The 14,984-nt window shown below is 34.3% G+C and overlaps 1 protein-coding gene across 1 annotated transcript in view; it reads left to right on the top strand.

Moving 5' to 3' along the window:
• Positions 1-14,984, top strand: part of DEUP1 (deuterosome assembly protein 1) — a 67,671-nt gene that overhangs the window by 26,835 nt on the left and 25,852 nt on the right. Inside the window, exons 6-9 of the mRNA XM_011374770.1 lie at positions 1,164-1,277; positions 3,186-3,428; positions 10,408-10,553; positions 13,840-13,942. Coding sequence (XP_011373072.1) covers positions 1,164-1,277; positions 3,186-3,428; positions 10,408-10,553; positions 13,840-13,942 — 606 coding nt within the window. The remainder of the gene's footprint in view (positions 1-1,163; positions 1,278-3,185; positions 3,429-10,407; positions 10,554-13,839; positions 13,943-14,984) is intronic.

Here is a 14,984-nt window from a genome sequence, read left to right as displayed (position 1 = left end):
TTTCACTGTAAAATTATTTCTTTACATGTACATTCCCCTACTTTATTGTATATTCTTTGATTTGTTTTCTTTCAAAAAAATTTTAATCATGAAATATTTTCGATTTCTCTCCACAGTACCTGGTGAACACTAAGTGCTTAATAAATATTACTGAATTGATGATTGGAAACATCAATATATTCATGTCATATATCTATATATATTCAATAATATGTAGTTATAGACTTGGTGACTATAGAGTTTTTGCCAACCATTTTGTTTCCTTTGCAAAAATAAGTGGGAAATGTTTAAGTTCTAGGAAATAATACCATGCTTTTGTCTGTACATTCATGGTCCATAAGTGGTGCCTGGCACTCTGTCAGGCACTGAGAGGAATATAAAAGTAACAAAATACACAGTCCTTACCCTTAAGTTACTCACAACCTAGACAGAGAGATGATACAACGTCCAACCATGGGCACACTTGAGAAGCAATGAAATTTTCTTTGGCATTCCCAAAGTCGTATCCTTCCTCATGTTAAGTGTGAACAGATAATCATGCTCTGTGAATATATGACTTGGGCAAAAACTTGAAGAACTGAGTATGCCATATCAAGCTAGTTCTCCCACTTCTTCCCTAGGTTAGTGCTGCCTGAATGAGGCCTGAGAATGATCCCAAGAATGAGTTGAACTGGGCTTCACCTTGGACTGGTAGCTTTGAAAGCCACAGTCACGAAATCAGTCCAAGCTCTGTTCCCTAAAAAAATACGGGAACAGGTTTGGCGACTGGGTATAGAGAACAAAAGAAGGGAAAAAAAATTCTGGTCTTGGCTCAGGAATTTGGAAGTACTGGTTGATGCAAAAAGTTGTTTGAAACTTCCTTGTAGTAAGTGGCATTTGTTACCAGAGAAACTTTTTATATTTTTAACAAAATGCCTAATTTTTTATACAAGGATTAAGTTACAAATTCTACATTTTCCTAGCAAACATTAAAAGATATATCGAGTAATAAATCCAAGATGAGTGATTTGATACTTTTTTGTTTTTCTAGTGGAGCAAAAAAAATGGATACTTTTTATCCTCTGAATGAAGATATACAAATGAAAGAAGCCCTGTTCGTTGTGCTTTAAAATGAATAATTTTCTTCAATTTATGTTTATCCCTCCACCTTTTTTTTTTTAAAGGAATTTAGAGCAAAGTCAAGAGAATGGGACAAGCAAGAGATACTGTATCAGACTCATCTGGTTTCTTTAGATGCTCAACACAAAATATTGTCTGAGAAGTGTAGTCAATTTCAGGTACATTATCTAATACTATTCTCTAAATTAGAAGAAATTAAAGGTTAAATATTACTATCGTTGCCATTCAGCATGTAATCTTTTTACAGATAGAAATCCCAACTAACAGAAAATAACCAGCATAGGTACAACACTGGGTAAAATCACAAGTGCATGAAATATCTATTGGTGAGTTTAGTCTACATGTCTCAAAAGGATGGTGCTATTAAAGTGTCCATTGTTGTTATGTCATTAAATAGCATATGTTTTTGCAAAACATTTAAAAAGTCTAAAATTGCTTGGTCCCTGACCTCAAGAACTTTACAGCCTAGACACAGCAAAAATACAAGTAGAAATTTACAGATAGTTAATAACAAGCGAATGGAAAAGATCCAAATCCTTTTAGAAGTCAAAGGATTAAGAGAAAAAAATGGGACTCAGATAATCAGGAAACATCCTCCGGCAGGCATGGAACTGGGCCTGAACCTTGAAGAATATATTTCGAGAGAAAAGAGATTGTTTTCTAGGTGGGGGAAGTAACACCAGCAGAGTCACTCACTGCTGCAAGAGGGCAAAAGGCAAATTCTGGGAATGGAAAATAGGCCAGCTGGCTGGGAGTCCCTGTAGAGATGGGAAGGGGTAGTAGGCAGCAAGTGTGGTGTGTTGGTTATAGATTGTAATAAGCCTTGAAAACTTGGCTAAGGAATTTGGAATTTTTCTTAAGGCCAGTAAGAAACTATGTTTTTTGTTTGATATATTTATTTTTCATTCTTTCTTTAAGTTACTTGAATTATATGTTATACATGTTCCCTGAATTCCATGAAACAAAATGATCTAACGTAAAATTAATAGCTTCATTCCATACTCCATTTTTATCCGTTTAATATAAACACTGTTAACAGTTAGGTGTTTATATACTTTTTCTTTTGTTATACAAAATGTAAATATGTATTTGTGTGGAAGTTGTACATTTTTCCTTCGATTTTTTTTCTTTTTCATTTAATAGTAAGCCATGGATACCTTTTGAGTTATTACATAAAATTCTACTTAATTCTGCGTATTTCATAGTATATAGTAGATATATCATAATTCTTTCAATCATTTCCTTTTTGATGTACATGTAGGTAGTTTCTAGTTTTCTGTTATTACAATATTGTAACAAATACCCTTGATTATGCATCTTTAAATACTGATACTATTCTTTTGTTAGGTAAAAATTCTAGAACTAATTGTTGAGCCATAGGATGTGTTCATTCAAAGTTTTAATAAATACTAGCAGTTACTCTCACCAGCATAGAATGTTTGTCTTTGATTTTTATCAATTTGATGGACTAATAGTAATATTGGCTTGATTTGCTTTGCATTTTTCTGTCTATTTCTAATACTGAGCATCTTTCTATATGCTTCTTTGCCTTTTTCATTTCCTCTTCTGTGGATTATCTGTTCATAAACTTTGCCCATTTTTCTTTTGTGTTTGTTTGTTTTTCTTATTGATGTGTAGAAGATTTTGTGCATCAGAAATTATTAACCCTTGTTATGTTTCAACAACCTTTTTCTATAATCCAGTTGTTTTTGTGTCATTTTGTTTATTTTTGGTCATAGATACATTTTGAACTATCGTGTAATTGAATCCATAATTTTCCTCCTTTTATATCTTCAAGATTTTCTTTCTTTCAAATAAAAATTCCCTACCCCAAGCCCTCTACCCTACTCTACATCTTTGCTCTGAGGTTATACAAATATATTTTCTCTTTATGCCATCAAAAATTGAGGTTTTATAATAAACACAAGAATTATAAAGGGTGAGGCTTCATTATCTGAAAATGTACTTAAAGATGTTTTTCTAATTCTTTTCTATCATTCTTGAACTTTATGTAAACTTAAATGTGATATTCTCCATTTAATTAATCCAGCTTTCATATTTCTCAGAAACAGGCACAAAGTTACCAAACTCAACTCAATGGTAAAAAACAGTGCATAGAAGACAGAAGATCTGAAATTCCTCAGTTGATATGTGAAGCAGATCCCAGTTGTGAAACGAATGAAAGAGATGAGTTCATTATTGAAAAATTAAAATCAGCTGTGAGTGAAATAGCATTAAGCCGGAATAAGTTACAAGATGAAAATCAGAAGCTCTTACAAGAACTGAAAATGTACCAAAGACAATGCCAGGTGAAGATTTATTTATTTTTCAGCTTATATTACACTTGAGTTGTATAAACGATGACTCAACAGGTGTATGGATTAGAAAGCTAATTACGTATTACATGTGTAAATTCAGCTAATATTTCCTTTTAGTGAGTAATTCTCACTTGATGAGTAAATTCAGTAATCTCATAGGTACTTTACCTCACTAGAGTTCACTTTGGTTCTGTAGTGGCATAATAATAATGTATTACCAATGCAGTTCAACCGTCATTTACAGACCTCTATGCCTAAAAAACCATGGCCCTTTAGCTATATACCACCCTCTGTCCCTATTAACATTCTCTCTGGCCCTGTGCCTCTTTGACTCACAAAAATTCTAGGTTGGAGATCCAGGAAGTCCTTAAGGGTTCTACAATCTAATAACCTCAATGAGAAGCATAGGGGTCACTCCCTGTAATTTATCACTGTTAACCTTACCATAACCATTTATCAAACAGTAGCCTGGAGTTAGTTTATTTGTCTGTGTTTTGTTAACTTCCACATTGGCAGATGTGATTGATGGTTTCTCTAAGCATTAATTTTTTCCTTAACTCAAAAATATTTTTTCTTTTTTGTCTCTCTACTTCTTGCAACCACTAAGAAGGATATACGGCATTCATCAAAATTGTTCATTACTGATTTCTTTACTATATATGCATTTCTTATTCACAGATATCCTAGTTACTTGAGACATTCTATGGTTTTATCTCCCATCTAGGTCTTATCTCCCACCTCCAAACATTCAGTCTCTGCCCACCAATTCCTCTGTGTCAGCCGGCCCATTTCTCAGTCCCACTATATTCTCTCCCCATGCTAAGGTATATTTTTTCAGGTCACTATCTGAGCAGACTTCCACTTGCTTCTCTAAGAGATTTCACCTCAAAATCTGCCACTTAAACTCCCAGGGTCACTTCTTAGTCTTAGCCCAACTCCTCATTCCCCATCCAGCCAGATTATATATGGGATTCTACATGGGATTAGTCCTTTTAACTTCCTTCTTGGCCAGCATCTTCTCCTCTTTGTCTCCCTTTCCCCAAGTTTGCAAGGGGACAGAACACAAGGCTCCCAGCTTTTCCTATTCCATGACATTTCTAAGAGAAGTATATCTCCCAGATCCCAAATTCCAACTTTGTTTGGGGAGGTGGATGCTATTCTAATGCAAATTAGAATATGATGTAAACAAACAAACCAAGCTAAACCACAGATACTAAACACTGAAGAAGCCATAAATTTTTTAGAAATAGAAAAGGTATTGATGATGTTTTTTTCTGGTTCCACTATAACATAAATGACATTAGTCTTACTCTTCTGCTCTAGAGGTTGTTCAAGTGGTTTCTAGCGTTTAGCTTGCCAGTGAGCCCATCCAGTGTGTCGGAGCTGGGTTTGCACGACTGCTGGTTCTGATGGGATTCTCTCCCTCTCAGGGGCTGCTTCCCATTCAATGCCCTGGGTAGGGTACAACTGGTTAAGCCTCTGGTCCTGATTTAAAGACAACTTAAAGTTATATTATGCAGCTGTCTGTTCTTCTGGAGTCTGCACGATGATCACATCAATAAATAAGATTATTTTCTGGGTGCTTTTCTGAACAGGTTATCCTGTACAGACTGAGGTTTCAGGTTATCCTTTACAGACTGGAGAGTTCTCTTTGTCCTTTTTTGAGGTCTTTTTGGTTCTAGTCCCTAGGAATCTTTAGTTTGCCTGAAATGTATTTCATGATGAGCCCAGTTATGGTTCTACTCTGGTTCTACTCTGCACTAAGGTTCAGCTTCTTCACTAACATTAGTTCCTCTTAATCTCCCCCCAAAGAATTCTGTTTGGACCTATTACAAAAGCCAAGGACATCCTCTTTTATAGGCCGAGGGTCAGCTTTTGTTCTTGGCTCACTTGTAGACTAGAAATCGCTATTCTTATCCTATATTCTAGAAAAAGCCTCCGTCACCCTTTCTGGGCAGCATGACTGACTTTCTCTGTAATGCTTTCCTTTACCAACCTCATCTTTTTCCTTCTCAGAATTTACCTTTTATACTTCTTCAGGAATTAAGTTGGAGAATCTTGTTTAAAAAAAAAAAAAAGAATATTGCAAATAGAAGAAGGTACATTGATTAACATTAATAAATTAACATTCTTAATTCAGATTATAATCTCTGTACTCACTCCAAATAAATATCTTAAACCTGTGCTTCTCACACTTGTCACACAGACACACTCCTATTGACAAGAGGAAAGTGCAATCCATGGGTATGAACGTGTAGCAAGAGGTTAGAGTACTCAAACCACTGGATGGCCAAGGCAACCCTGTCCCTGTCCCTTAGCAATATCATTTAAATTTTAACTGATTTACCCTGCTGACGCCAGATCAATAGAATATGACTGACCCCTCAATCCAGGATTTGTACAAACTTCCAGGGGCTTACACATATTCCTTAGAAGGCTTTATGGGTTGTCCGGACTAAGGAAAGTTCATGTTACCCACTTTGACTTTTCCTTGTGTGTGTGTGTGTGTGTGTATGTGTATATATATATATATATATATATATATATATATATATATATATGTACTTAATAATTGATTAATGTTCCTACTAATAAAACTCCAGCTATTCATAAAAATCAATACAATTGTGAAATATTTGTATTGATATTTATACAAAAGGTTATAAAATAATAATATTAATTGTCTAATTGTTATGACTTTCGTTTAAATCAGTGGTCCTCTACTTGGGTGATTTTGCTCCCTAGGTAACATTTGGCAATGCCTGGATGGTTTTGGTTGTCACAACAGGGGAAAGGCGTATTAATGGCATCTAGTGGGTAGAGGCCAAGGATGCTGCTAAATATCCTACAATGTGGAGTTTGGAGAAACATGGCAGAGTAAGAGAAGTCCCCAGATCTCTCCCCTTGAAACAACAATAAGTTGAACATCTAAAACTCAACAAGAAACACCCAAACTGCACACCAGCACATTTGAGTGTGGGATCTGAGCATAAGAGCTACCACAGATCAGAACCCCGGGTGTCGAGTGGTGGGCTGGGAGAAATAAAGAAGCTGCTTCTCGCAGCCACCGGAGTTCCCTGTAGTGGGAGGGGAGAAGAGAGATCTAGCAAGTTGCCTGAACAACCCTGCCTGGGAGCGCTGTGAGCTCAACCAGCTGAGCCTGTGGCAGGGCCCAGTCATCAGGGCAGAAAGCAGAGAAGCAGGACAGCAGAGAAACAACAGTTGATTTTTACCAGTCACAGTTGCAAAACCAAGGCTGAGCTGCAGCCCCCAACCCTCCAACCCCCCAACTCAGAGGGCCCCTCCTCCTATACTCTCCAAGACCGATCACTGCAGAGCCCAGGGGAATCTAAGCAAATGCTACCAAAACTGTTGCTAACGCTGACAAGGACTGAGACTGAGGGTAGCGAGTATGATTAAATATCTACAAGAACATAAACAGGCATTATTAAAGCTTTATATAAAGCAGGGATCCAAGAGGCTTAGACGCCACCTATTGGGAATCAAAAGAAAAGCACCTTCTTTGCAACAGGCTAAAGAGAGACCTTTTATATAATAAATCTTCTTTCTGGAAGAATAGCAGAATACACTTCCATTAACTCCCAGGTGGTGAAATAGCCCATTAGACACCATGAACAACCAAGATGACAAGGCATCTCAGAAAGAAAGAAAAAAATCTCCAGAAAATAAGCTTACAGACATAGAAATATGCAATTTAAATGACAGAGAATTCAGGATGATAATTCTGAAAAAACTCAGTGAGTTCTGAAACGAGTTATACAACAATTTCAGGAATTGAAAAAAACACCTAGATGAGCAGAGCAAGGAGATTGAAACCCTCAAAAAGAACAGACTAGATCTTCCAGACATGAAAAAAAAAAAAAAAAAACCACACTGCAAGAGTTGAAAAATGAAATAGCAAGCTTGGGAAATAGAGTTGACCAAATGGAGGAAAGGATCAGTGATATTGAAGACAGAAATTTAGAAATAAATCAGAAGGAGGAAGAGAAAAACCGAAGAATAAAAAATAATGAAAGAGAAATTCAAGAACTAGATAATACCATCAGAAGAGGAAACATAAGAGTAATGGGCATTATCGAAGGTGAGGAAAAGGAGCAGGGAGAAGAAAGCATTTTCAGACAAATAGTTGACGAGAATTTCCCAAATCTAAGGAATGAGCTGGAGCTTGAAATTCAAGAAGTCAACAGAACACCCAATTATCTCAACCCAAAAAGGCCTTCACTAAGACACATTGTATTAAATGATCAAAAATCAACGACTAAGACAGAATTCTTAGGGCAGCCAGAGAGAAGAAAATGGTAACTTATAAAAAAAAAACCCAGTAGGTTATTGTCGGACTTCTCAGCACAGACCTTATAAGCCAGAAAGGAGTGGAATTAAATATTCTATGATGCACAAGACAACCCTCACAACAAAGAATTTTCTAGACCAAAAAGTACATAGTACCGAGGATGATAAACTTTGCTTTAAATTTTTAATGTTATTTTTCTCATGTGCTTCACCAGCAGTTTTCTAACTCTACTTTGTGTTGTTTTTCATACTTAATGATAAATTTTAATGTAGCTGTTATTTATTTATTATCTAACAATTTCTATCAGAAAGTATAGCAAAAAATTTTTATTTATTTAAAAAATAATTTAGTTATCCTTGGATCTGGGAACATTATTAAATTTAAAATAAGAATCTCCATTTTATATTTTACAAAAGAATCACGTATTAAAAAAATTATTCTGTAGTGTATTTCACACACACAAATATGTTATAATTCTAATGAAAAGATTTTTGGAAGTAATTTAGTTCAAAAAATTCTAGGTAAGATTTGTACTCCCTGGAAACACTTTTTCATGCATTTAGAAAAAAATGCTGAAAATAATGCTTTCATTTGTACTTTTCTTTTTTTATTTCAAAATTTTACTTACATTTCATTCTTTTTCTTTAGCATAAATACTAAATGAGAAGATATCAATTATTTACTATTTGGTAGCTGATTTGAGGGTTTAAAATCATGGCTTCTCTCAAACCATTAAACAAATTTCTAACTAAACAAACGGGCCTTAAGCTTGTTTTACAAAATTTATATTTTACCAAACGAGAATAATTAGAGATAATAATTACTGTTTTCAGTGCATGTATTTAGAAAGAAGTTCCTTTTCTCTTTTGCAAAACTGTCATATGACAGTGTGCCACATCTTGCACATGAATTTGAAAAGCCAATCATTTCAATATGAATTACTGTCACTCGTTATATATAAAATTCTCTTTAGTTTGCAACATACTTTAATGCCATTTGCATCTGAACTTCCACATGAATCACATCTTCTCACTTCTATGACCTTGAAATGTGTCAGTATATGTATTAATTCCATTGCATTTACTATGCTGCACTACACTAACATTTTTAAAGTGTGCAATATTTCTCATTGGAGGTTAATGACAAAAATAAATTGTGCTGCATTTTTCTAATATCTGTGCCAAAAAACCTTGACCATTTTTTGTTTGCTTGTTAATGTATCATTAAGATACTAGAGCAACACCATTCCATAGAAATATAATGCAAGCCACAAATATAATATAAATTTTTCTATTATCCATGTTAAAAGAAGTAATAATGGGTGAAATTAATATATAACAGTAATATATTTTATTCAACATAACATATATTTAAAGTATTATCATTGCAACATGTAATCAATGTAAAAAATTATTAATGAGATATTTTACATTTCTTTTCATACTAAATCTTCAAATTCTGGTGTGCATTTTACACTTACAACATACCTCAATTTCAATGCCAAGTATTCACCGGAAATACCTCCTCTATACTTAGATTTCACAAAATTTACAGTTAAAAAAGTAGATTTACATATACAAGTTGTTACACACAAACTTCCTCATCTATAAAAATGGCAATGAATTTGATGACCTGGGTCAGGCACACTTAATAAATATGAGTTTCCCTGTAAAATTGAGGGGAAGAGACCTGATAATATGGAAGGATTCCGTCATTCCTTCTCCCAGAGAACAGCCAAGTACAGCTGGAGAAAATTACTCAACAGGCCAGGATCACAAATCTCAGATGAGTACTCAACAGTGCCAGGAATCTTACTGTGTTGGTCTAATTAGCTAACTCTCCCATTCCCACTGCAGGCCGTTTCAAACTTTCTTCATGCTCAAAAATCACTCCCAACCCCCCACTTCCACTTCTCCCTCCATTGTCACCACCCAATATTGCCTTTTCTCTTCACAAGGAAAATCGAAGCCACGGTCTTATCTTCCCATATCCAAATGTACATATACTTGTCTACATTCCATCTTCCTTCCTTTTTTCTCATTGCAAAAGATGAGGGACTCTCTTTTGCTTTAGGCAATACTTCCCTTGTGCTTTGGAACTCATCCACCCATCTTCTCAGGAAACTGTCCCCATTACTATTACTCCTTTTCTCTTCTAACTGGATCCTCCTTCTCAACAGCTTTTAAACTTGCTCCAGTCTCTCCTACTAACAAAATAAAACACTGGACTCACAGGATTGCCGGTGTTTCTAGTTGCCAGCTAACGTAGGGCTACTATTGGCATTGGTGGAACCATGATTTATAATTCGCTTCATTGGCCAGCTTTGAAATCAGATTTTTCTTGGCTATTATCTTATTTAAATTGGGAATTATTTGCATTAATCCAAATTTTATGCCTTGATATTTTATTTATACTTGTATGTTTCCCTCTTTCAAATTTACATACAACATGGCCATATTTGTGTGATTATTTGATTTTTCTTTGTCTTTATCACTAGACTGTCATCTCACTGAGGACAGATTCTGTGAGTCAGAACCAGTAAAGCACTCAATATCAGCTCATTTGAAATTAGACTGGTTCATAGATGTTAAATACTTTTAAATGTATTATACATCATGATATTCAATAAGAGCATTGAAAATTTTTGTTTTTATTTAGGCCATGGAAGCAGGACTCTCAGAGGTGAAAAGTGAGTTACAGTCACGTGATGATCTCTTGAGAATCATAGAAATGGAACGATTGCAGTTGCACAGAGAATTATTAAAAATAGGAGAGTGCCAAAATGCTCAAGATAATAAAAAAAGGTATGTCTTTATATTCGGCAATCTGAGGAAACTGTTCAAAAAAAGATGTTTGACTTTTCAAGAGCTTTATATTTGAAACTAGAATTACAGTCTATTTTTTTGTATTAACATGCTGTTAATTATTAGATAACATATATTAAAATAAAATTAATGATTATTTTATCTTAACAATTAATATCTTTACTTACCTAGAAAATTATATCATGTTCTGATTTATGGATACTTATGTGTCATACTGAATCAGAAATTTTCTTTGAACTTTTTTTATTCTTCAGGATATTACAAAAACAATACTATAGAACTGGTATTTAATTACATATAAATATAAATAAGATTTATTCCATATTTTTAAAATGCTTTTATTTTGATTGCCTGTAAACTCGTTATTAACTTTTTCACCAGTAATTGTTGTATTTATTTTGGCCTCCACATTCAGCACATTAAGGGTTTTGTTAGAACAATTTTTTCCCTCTTTTAAAATCAGATAGATATTGCATACTCCATAATCACAAAGGAAAATGACTGCTGAGGATTATTAAATCTTTATGCTTGTAAATAGACAGTGTGACTGTTCTAACCATTTACTAACGTTCTAATTCTCATTAGAACTTGAATCCTTCTCAAATCTGAAGGCCAATGCCAGACCCATGATAGAATTTTTAAAACTGAATAGCCAAATGGTGAGAGATTTTACTGAAAGACGATTACATTGTTTTAAAGGTAATAATTATTTCGTCAAAGTTTTGGGACTTGCTAGCATTTCTTGAGGTCTGCCCTTTAAAACAAATGGCAAATTAAAATTCTTTAAAATGACCTATTGTATGTCTCACCAAGGAAAGTAGAATGCCTGTTAGCCAGTCGACGTTATTGAGTGCTCTGTATACAAGCTATATGTCATCACCAATCATAAATAAATCTATTAAAAATATAATATGTGCAAGGCACTGTTCCAGTGTGGTGAGCTGATCAGAAATGTCTTCGCACAAAGAATGTATATGCCTGAAAACATAAATTTCCTAGAAGAGCAAACCTTTCAACCATGTCTCATTCTGGTTTTGTGAAGTGATGTAGGTACTTTCTATAGAGCTGTCTCACAAGGCCAATGCTGAATTCCAAACATTGCCAACTATCCTTCAATATACAATTTAATCTAAAATCTTACAGTTATTCACATATTTGGCCAATACAATTCTTCTGTTATGCTTGCTTGACAGCCTCTCTTTAAGTTGTATTTACTTTGGTCTCCAAGCTATATCTTTCTCATTTGGAGCGTGCTGGCTCAGTTCTAGTGTTCTGAGATTTGATGAAAAGATATTAAACTTTTCACAGATTACATTGTATTTTAGACTTTGGGCATAGTGTTTTAAGCCTTCATCTTTCCCACTGAAAGTTTCTAATCCTAGTTGTTCTTATATGAATGTGGTTTTACCCTTTAATATTGTTTTGGTTTCTTTTATTTGGACTCTGTTTCTTCTTTATAGTTGTATTAAGGTGAAGCAGCCCAGACTACTGAGAGTAGACATGTGAAAGTTTTATAGAAGTAGCATCGTAATGTTTTTATTCATTATCAGAAACTCTCTCAATAATGCTAAGATTTTATTAGCTTTTTCTTTTTCATTGTAGAAGCACCTTGGGCTGATATGTTCTGAGAGTTATTAAAAATAACTCCAATACACCTTTCCAACATGAAAAATGATAATTCCCTTATATATTTATATTAGCATTTTACATTAGCATGACTATTATTTTCTTCTATGAACTTGTCCACTTTGAAGTTTGACATTTGTTCCAGTCACTCACTTAAATTTACAAGATTATCATGAGGTTTTACCATTCAGTTCAGCATTCCACTCCCTGAAATTGCTTTGGAAGAATTGAAGGAAGAATTGAAGGTAAAAAGGAACTTTCATTTTCACCTCTTCCAAATGATAACAAATAAGAAAAATTTAAGACTTATCCTGAAATAATGTTTTAGGATAATACCGAGTAAAATGCTCACAATATATTCCTGAGTGGAAAATGAAAGAAGACTGAAAAATAATGTGTATAGTACATTCTAATTTTATGGGAAACATGTATGTATTTATACACATACATAGAAAAAAAGACAATTCATATACACAAAAATGCTAAGAATAGTTTTTCCTGGAGGACATTATAGCGGTATATGCTCTTATGTACTCTGTTTTATGCAGTTAACATATATATTTGATAATAAAAAAAAAACACAAAAACAATCTAGTCTAGACACATTTACCTCAGGGATATCACTATTAATTTATACCTTTTAAAAGATCCCTTCATTTTTAATCTTTCATTAGTTATTTCTCTAGCATTACTAGATTTTGTTTTGTGTGGTTTAAGTTTTTGATTTGTGAACATTTTAAAAAATTCTTTGGAAATCTAAAATTGTACTCACAAGTGGGTACATTCCTCAAAACACCAGACTCCACCAGATTAGTCAAACAATAGAAAAGAATGCTGCTTTCCTTGCCGAGCTACCTTTATTTTTCTGTTTTAATGGTTTTTATTTTTCCAATGTGGCATTGAGCATTACCTGCTTCTACTTCCCCAAACTTCCTGTGGGAATTGTACTTTTTGTACTAGTTTCTGCTTTTCCTTTCTAGTACCCATACATGGTTGCAATTTAATTTTCCAAATTGAACAGCCAAAGAATAGATGTAGTTGAACGCTCTCTGGGTAGACCATCAGATCAGTCACTTTTAGTCACTTTTATGGGGTGGTGCTCCCCTCAGACTTCTCTTGACATAGTTCTTTTCCACGATACAGAAGCAAATCAGATGGATTTCCGTTTTTTAATGGGTTCCCAAGCTATTTTATTTTATTTTATTGTGGTGACATTGGTTAATAAAATTATATAGGTTTCTATTTTTTTATGGTGCATTGATTGAAACCATATGATCCAGCAATCTCCCTACTGGGTATTTACCCAAGCAAGCTATTTTATTACAGGAAACAGTCTTTTCTTCTTATCTAAAAATGTTATCTACATATGTAAATCCAGTATTCTGCCAATTTTTAATGTATAATTGAAATTCGATAGTAATTGCTACCTTTTAACTTATTTTTTTTCTCTAAAACCATTTGCACTTGATGAACTATGTAAATATGCGATCTGAACGTTTTAGAACTTGCAATGTCTGTAACTAGAAATGTTTCCAATAAACTAATAACCTATGTCTGCAACCTGCAATAGTCTAAACTGATAATATTATCCTAACAATTTATCAAGTTAAGCTTAATTTTTACTCATTTGAATTTGTAGATTTGAATCATCTTATTCACCTATTAAAGAACAAGAAAGGAAACGGAAAGAGCTGTTTTCAGTGACCCCAGATCAACCAAATCATGAAAAAGAATTAAATAAGGTATGGAAAATAATGAGCTCCATTCTTCCAGGCAGATTCAAAGTCTTTCAATACAAAGCGGGGTGGGAAATCTTTCTTCTCACTCCTTTCTTTTTTCTTCTATATATTTCTCCTAAGATAATAACCTACCAAACTGCTAAAACTGACATTTTTCTGTGTGATGCTATAGAAAACACAAACCTTAGGTCTTCATTGCCACTGTGAGGCTGCCCATAAAATACGGAGGGCCTGTGACTCCGTGAGAGGTATCTTGTAGCAATAAGTAAGAGAGCACAGACTTGGGGGCTCAGAAAGATGTTAGGTGTGTAAACTTGGGGAAGTGCCTTCTGCAACTTGCTCAGGGTCCTCATTTCTAGGATGAAGATTGGATAATTAGTACCCACCTCATAAGATTGTGATGAGGATTAAATGATCTAATAATAGCTGCTACTTAAATAGCATTTACTATGTGCTAGGAGCTGTTCTAAGGGCTTAAAAAATTCTAATTCATCAAGTCCTCACAACCATCTTATAAGGTAGATAATTTTTTGCAATATTACACAGCTAATACATGACAGAGGACAGATTTGAATCCAGGAAATCTGGTTCCCGAGTCCATATTCTTCCCTTAAATTAAAATCCATAAAATAATGCATATGAAGTGCTTAGGAAAGGGTCTACCTAGCTCAAAGAAAGCATATGGTACACTGGCTGCTATTGTTTTGGGTTACACCTTCATTTTGTCACTGAGCACCTAACATGTGCCATGTTCTCTGCCAGGAGCTAGGAATATAAGGATGAATAAGACCTGGGCACTGTCCTTGAAGACCCTGTGGTTCTCAACTCTTCCTATAAAAAGCATATTCTCTTCTCCGTCCAGTAAAATCCAGTAGTAGCTTTCTTCCCATGAGTTTATCATGGCTACTACTCACTTCTCTGGTCTTTAGGTTTGAGGATTGCGTGGAATATTTAAAGCTATATAATCTAAACAATTGTTAAAAGTAGGAAGAACCTAGGCATGGCTTTGAATATCATCTAGTGCACAGCACAGTACCTGACACAC

Source organism: Pteropus vampyrus, unplaced genomic scaffold (genome assembly GCF_000151845.1).
Source record: "Pteropus vampyrus isolate Shadow unplaced genomic scaffold, Pvam_2.0 Scaffold254, whole genome shotgun sequence".
In the NCBI taxonomy this organism is placed as follows: Eukaryota; Metazoa; Chordata; class Mammalia; order Chiroptera; family Pteropodidae; genus Pteropus; species Pteropus vampyrus.
This window is presented reverse-complemented; position numbering and strand designations above follow the sequence as displayed.